This window comes from Eutrigla gurnardus (assembly GCF_963514095.1).
Source record: "Eutrigla gurnardus genome assembly, contig: SCAFFOLD_224, whole genome shotgun sequence".
NCBI lineage: Eukaryota > Metazoa > Chordata > Actinopteri > Perciformes > Triglidae > Eutrigla > Eutrigla gurnardus.
The window spans coordinates 15001-21595 of record NW_028155522.1 but is presented as its reverse complement, the minus strand read 5'-3'; the positions used below and the strand labels follow the sequence as shown (position 1 = coordinate 21595).

Here is a 6595-nt window from a genome sequence, read left to right as displayed (position 1 = left end):
ATGCAGCCATGCCCGCCTATTGACAGTGTGTGGAAGAAGAGAGAAAAAAAAAAGTCAGACTTCCAGGGCTGGGGGGGTGCACGCGCACGGATGTGCGGCCCGGGATGAGTGCCCTCCGTCGGATTAACCTGCAGCCATGCCCGCCTATTGACAGTGTGTGGAAGAAGAGAGAATAAAAAAAAGTCAGACTTCCAGGGCTGGGGGGGTGCACGCGCACGGATGTGCGGCCCGGGATGAGTGCCCTCCGTCGGATTAACCTGCAGCCATGCCCGCCTATTGACAGTGTGTGGAAGAAGAGAGAAAAAAAAAAGTCAGACTTCCAGGGCTGGTGGGGGTGCACGCGCACGGATGTGCGGCCCGGGATGAGTGCCCTCCGTCGGATTAACCTGCAGCCATGCCCGCCTATTGACAGTGTGTGGAAGAAGAGAGAATAAAAAAAAGTCAGACTTCCAGGGCTGGGGGGGTGCACGCGCACGGATGTGCGGCCCGGGATGAGTGCCCTCCGTCGGATTAACCTGCAGCCATGCCCGCCTATTGACAGTGTGTGGAAGAAGAGAGAAAAAAAAAAGTCAGACTTCCAGGGCTGGTGGGGGTGCACGCGCACGGATGTGCGGCCCGGGATGAGTGCCCTCCGTCGGATTAACCTGCAGCCATGCCCGCCTATTGACAGTGTGTGGAAGAAGAGAGAATAAAAAAAAGTCAGACTTCCAGGGCTGGGGGGGTGCACGCGCACGGATGTGCGGCCCGGGATGAGTGCCCTCCGTCGGATTAACCTGCAGCCATGCCCGCCTATTGACAGTGTGTGGAAGAAGAGAGAAAAAAAAAAGTCAGACTTCCAGGGCTGGTGGGGGTGCACGCGCACGGATGTGCGGCCCGGGATGAGTGCCCTCCGTCGGATTAACCTGCAGCCATGCCCGCCTATTGACAGTGTGTGGAAGAAGAGAGAATAAAAAAAAGTCAGACTTCCAGGGCTGGGGGGGTGCACGCGCACGGATGTGCGGCCCGGGATGAGTGCCCTCCGTCGGATTAACCTGCAGCCATGCCCGCCTATTGACAGTGTGTGGAAGAAGAGAGAAAAAAAAAAGTCAGACTTCCAGGGCTGGTGGGGGTGCACGCGCACGGATGTGCGGCCCGGGATGAGTGCCCTCCGTCGGATTAACCTGCAGCCATGCCCGCCTATTGACAGTGTGTGGAAGAAGAGAGAATAAAAAAAAGTCAGACTTCCAGGGCTGGGGGGGTGCACGCGCACGGATGTGCGGCCCGGGATGAGTGCCCTCCGTCGGATTAACATGCAGCCATGCCCGCCTATTGACAGTGTGTGGAAGAAGAGAGAAAAAAAAAAGTCAGACTTCCAGGGCTGGGGGGGTGCACGCGCACGGATGTGCGGCCCGGGATGAGTGCCCTCCGTCGGATTAACATGCAGCCATGCCCGCCTATTGACAGTGTGTGGAAGAAGAGAGAGAAAAAAAAAGTCAGACTTCCAGGGCTGGGGGGGTGCACGCGCACGGATGTGCGGCCCGGGATGAGTGCCCTCCGTCGGATTAACCTGCAGCCATGCCCGCCTATTGACAGTGTGTGGAAGAAGAGAGAAAAAAAAAAGTCAGACTTCCAGGGCTGGGGGGGTGCACGCGCACGGATGTGCGGCCCGGGATGAGTGCCCTCCGTCGGATTAACCTGCAGCCATGCACGCCTATTGACAGTGTGTGGAAGAAGAGAGAATAAAAAAAAAGTCAGACTTCCAGGGCTGGGGGGGTGCACGCGCACGGATGTGCGGCCCGGGATGAGTGCCCTCCGTCGGATTAACATGCAGCCATGCCCGCCTATTGACAGTGTGTGGAAGAAGAGAGAGAAAAAAAAAGTCAGACTTCCAGGGCTGGGGGGGTGCACGCGCACGGATGTGCGGCCCGGGATGAGTGCCCTCCGTCGGATTAACCTGCAGCCATGCCCGCCTATTGACAGTGTGTGGAAGAAGAGAGAAAAAAAAAAGTCAGACTTCCAGGGCTGGTGGGGGTGCACGCGCACGGATGTGCGGCCCGGGATGAGTGCCCTCCGTCGGATTAACCTGCAGCCATGCCCGCCTATTGACAGTGTGTGGAAGAAGAGAGAATAAAAAAAAGTCAGACTTCCAGGGCTGGGGGGGTGCACGCGCACGGATGTGCGGCCCGGGATGAGTGCCCTCCGTCGGATTAACCTGCAGCCATGCCCGCCTATTGACAGTGTGTGGAAGAAGAGAGAAAAAAAAAAGTCAGACTTCCAGGGCTGGTGGGGGTGCACGCGCACGGATGTGCGGCCCGGGATGAGTGCCCTCCGTCGGATTAACCTGCAGCCATGCCCGCCTATTGACAGTGTGTGGAAGAAGAGAGAATAAAAAAAAGTCAGACTTCCAGGGCTGGGGGGGTGCACGCGCACGGATGTGCGGCCCGGGATGAGTGCCCTCCGTCGGATTAACATGCAGCCATGCCCGCCTATTGACAGTGTGTGGAAGAAGAGAGAAAAAAAAAAGTCAGACTTCCAGGGCTGGGGGGGTGCACGCGCACGGATGTGCGGCCCGGGATGAGTGCCCTCCGTCGGATTAACATGCAGCCATGCCCGCCTATTGACAGTGTGTGGAAGAAGAGAGAGAAAAAAAAAGTCAGACTTCCAGGGCTGGGGGGGTGCACGCGCACGGATGTGCGGCCCGGGATGAGTGCCCTCCGTCGGATTAACCTGCAGCCATGCCCGCCTATTGACAGTGTGTGGAAGAAGAGAGAAAAAAAAAAGTCAGACTTCCAGGGCTGGGGGGGTGCACGCGCACGGATGTGCGGCCCGGGATGAGTGCCCTCCGTCGGATTAACCTGCAGCCATGCCCGCCTATTGACAGTGTGTGGAAGAAGAGAGAATAAAAAAAAGTCAGACTTCCAGGGCTGGGGGGGTGCACGCGCACGGATGTGCGGCCCGGGATGAGTGCCCTCCGTCGGATTAACCTGCAGCCATGCCCGCCTATTGACAGTGTGTGGAAGAAGAGAGAAAAAAAAAAGTCAGACTTCCAGGGCTGGTGGGGGTGCACGCGCACGGATGTGCGGCCCGGGATGAGTGCCCTCCGTCGGATTAACCTGCAGCCATGCCCGCCTATTGACAGTGTGTGGAAGAAGAGAGAATAAAAAAAAGTCAGACTTCCAGGGCTGGGGGGGTGCACGCGCACGGATGTGCGGCCCGGGATGAGTGCCCTCCGTCGGATTAACCTGCAGCCATGCCCGCCTATTGACAGTGTGTGGAAGAAGAGAGAAAAAAAAAAGTCAGACTTCCAGGGCTGGTGGGGGTGCACGCGCACGGATGTGCGGCCCGGGATGAGTGCCCTCCGTCGGATTAACCTGCAGCCATGCCCGCCTATTGACAGTGTGTGGAAGAAGAGAGAATAAAAAAAAGTCAGACTTCCAGGGCTGGGGGGGTGCACGCGCACGGATGTGCGGCCCGGGATGAGTGCCCTCCGTCGGATTAACCTGCAGCCATGCCCGCCTATTGACAGTGTGTGGAAGAAGAGAGAAAAAAAAAAGTCAGACTTCCAGGGCTGGTGGGGGTGCACGCGCACGGATGTGCGGCCCGGGATGAGTGCCCTCCGTCGGATTAACCTGCAGCCATGCCCGCCTATTGACAGTGTGTGGAAGAAGAGAGAATAAAAAAAAGTCAGACTTCCAGGGCTGGGGGGGTGCACGCGCACGGATGTGCGGCCCGGGATGAGTGCCCTCCGTCGGATTAACCTGCAGCCATGCCCGCCTATTGACAGTGTGTGGAAGAAGAGAGAAAAAAAAAAGTCAGACTTCCAGGGCTGGTGGGGGTGCACGCGCACGGATGTGCGGCCCGGGATGAGTGCCCTCCGTCGGATTAACCTGCAGCCATGCCCGCCTATTGACAGTGTGTGGAAGAAGAGAGAATAAAAAAAAGTCAGACTTCCAGGGCTGGGGGGGTGCACGCGCACGGATGTGCGGCCCGGGATGAGTGCCCTCCGTCGGATTAACCTGCAGCCATGCCCGCCTATTGACAGTGTGTGGAAGAAGAGAGAAAAAAAAAAGTCAGACTTCCAGGGCTGGTGGGGGTGCACGCGCACGGATGTGCGGCCCGGGATGAGTGCCCTCCGTCGGATTAACCTGCAGCCATGCCCGCCTATTGACAGTGTGTGGAAGAAGAGAGAATAAAAAAAAGTCAGACTTCCAGGGCTGGGGGGGTGCACGCGCACGGATGTGCGGCCCGGGATGAGTGCCCTCCGTCGGATTAACATGCAGCCATGCCCGCCTATTGACAGTGTGTGGAAGAAGAGAGAAAAAAAAAAGTCAGACTTCCAGGGCTGGGGGGGTGCACGCGCACGGATGTGCGGCCCGGGATGAGTGCCCTCCGTCGGATTAACATGCAGCCATGCCCGCCTATTGACAGTGTGTGGAAGAAGAGAGAAAAAAAAAAGTCAGACTTCCAGGGCTGGTGGGGGTGCACGCGCACGGATGTGCGGCCCGGGATGAGTGCCCTCCGTCGGATTAACCTGCAGCCATGCCCGCCTATTGACAGTGTGTGGAAGAAGAGAGAATAAAAAAAAGTCAGACTTCCAGGGCTGGGGGGGTGCACGCGCACGGATGTGCGGCCCGGGATGAGTGCCCTCCGTCGGATTAACCTGCAGCCATGCCCGCCTATTGACAGTGTGTGGAAGAAGAGAGAATAAAAAAAAGTCAGACTTCCAGGGCTGGGGGGGTGCACGCGCACGGATGTGCGGCCCGGGATGAGTGCCCTCCGTCGGATTAACATGCAGCCATGCCCGCCTATTGACAGTGTGTGGAAGAAGAGAGAAAAAAAAAAGTCAGACTTCCAGGGCTGGGGGGGTGCACGCGCACGGATGTGCGGCCCGGGATGAGTGCCCTCCGTCGGATTAACCTGCAGCCATGCCCGCCTATTGACAGTGTGTGGAAGAAGAGAGAATAAAAAAAAGTCAGACTTCCAGGGCTGGGGGGGTGCACGCGCACGGATGTGCGGCCCGGGATGAGTGCCCTCCGTCGGATTAACCTGCAGCCATGCCCGCCTATTGACAGTGTGTGGAAGAAGAGAGAAAAAAAAAAGTCAGACTTCCAGGGCTGGGGGGGTGCACGCGCACGGATGTGCGGCCCGGGATGAGTGCCCTCCGTCGGATTAACCTGCAGCCATGCACGCCTATTGACAGTGTGTGGAAGAAGAGAGAATAAAAAAAAAGTCAGACTTCCAGGGCTGGGGGGGTGCACGCGCACGGATGTGTGGCCCGGGATGAGTGCTCTCAGTCGGACGCAGCAGCAGGCGAGCCGGCCTCTTGGAAGTGTGTGGGGAAAAACACGTTAAAGTCGGAGCTCCAGGGCTGGGGGTGCACGCGCGCAGAGCTGAGTCCGATGATCAGTGCCCTCCGTCGGACGCAGCAGCAGGCGAGCCGGCCTCCTGGAAGTCTGTGAAAATGTCAAAGTCTGAGCTCCAGGGCTGGGGGTGCACGCGCGCAGAGCTGTGTCCGAGGATGAGTGACCTCCGTCGGACGCAGCATGCAGCCGAGTCGGCCTCCTGGAAGTATGTGAAAATGTCAAAGTCAGAGCTCCAGGGCTGGGGGTGCACGCGCGCAGAGCTGTGTCCGAGGATGAGTGCTCTCGTCGGACGCAGCAGCAGCCGGGCCGGCCTCCTGGAAGTCTGTGAAAATGTCAAAGTCAGAGCTCCAGGGCTGGGGGTGCACGCGCGCAGAGCTGTGTCCGAGGATGAGTGCTCTCGTCGGACGCAGCAGCAGCCGGGCCGGCCTCCTGGAAGTCTGTGAAAATGTCAAAGTCAGAGCTCCAGGGCTGGGGGTGCACGCGCGCAGAGCTGTGTCCGAGGATGAGTGCCCTCCGTCGGACGCAGCAGCAGCCGAGCCGGCCTCCTGGAAGTCTGTGAAAATGTCAAAGTCAGAGCTCCAGGGCTGGGGGTGCACGCGCGCAGAGCTGTGTCCGAGGATGAGTGCTCTCGTCGGACGCAGCAGCAGCCGAGCCGGCCTCTTGGAAGTGTGTGAAAATGTCAAAGTCAGAGCTCCAGGGCTGGGGGTGCACGCGCGCAGAGCTGTGTCCGAGGATGAGTGCCCTCGTCGGACGCAGCAGCAGCCGAGCCGGCCTCCTGGAAGTCTGTGAAAATGTCAAAGTCAGAGCTCCAGGGCTGGGGGTGCACGCGCGCAGAGCTGTGTCCGAGGATGAGTGCCCTCGTCGGACGCAGCAGCAGGCGAGCCGGCCTCCTGGAAGTCTGTGAAAATGTCAAAGTCAGAGCTCCAGAGCTGGGGGTGCACGCGCGCAGAGCTGTGTCCGAGGATGAGTGCTCTCGTCGGACGCAGCAGCAGCCGAGCCGGCCTCTTGGAAGTCTGTGAAAATGTCAAAGTCTGAGCTCCAGGGCTGGGGGTGCACGCGCGCAGAGCTGTGTCCGAGGATGAGTGACCTCGTCGGACGCAGCAGCAGGCGAGCCGGCCTCCTGGAAGTCTGTGAAAATGTCAAAGTCAGAGCTCCAGGGCTGGGGGTGCACGCGCGCAGAGCTGTGTCCGAGGATGAGTGCTCTCGTCGGACGCAGCATGCAGCCGAGTCGGCCTCCTGGAAGTATGTGAAAA

At 59.1% G+C, this 6595-nt stretch overlaps 2 protein-coding genes across 3 annotated transcripts; both read right to left on the bottom strand.

Annotated features, from left to right (window-relative positions):
* Positions 1–16: 16 nt before the first annotated feature.
* Positions 17–1291, bottom strand: LOC311010226 (uncharacterized protein; the record flags this gene model as incomplete). The annotated part of the gene is made up of 2 exons (XM_084040767.1): positions 17–1031; positions 1161–1291. The coding sequence occupies 2 exons, from the start codon at positions 1289–1291 to the stop codon at positions 17–19; spliced, it is 1146 nt and encodes a 381-aa protein (XP_083896893.1).
* A 1431-nt stretch (positions 1292–2722) lies between these two features.
* On the bottom strand, positions 2723–5371 carry LOC311010227 (uncharacterized protein; the record flags this gene model as incomplete). Of its 2 annotated transcripts, none has more annotated exons than XM_084040769.1 (2): positions 2723–4124; positions 4254–5371. In XM_084040769.1, coding segments are annotated over 2 exons (1404 nt in total). The 2 variants fall into 2 exon arrangements, with proteins under 2 accessions (XP_083896895.1, XP_083896894.1); XM_084040768.1 differs by having other exon boundaries at positions 2723–3995; positions 4125–4255.
* Between the last annotated feature and the right edge of the window lie 1224 nt (positions 5372–6595).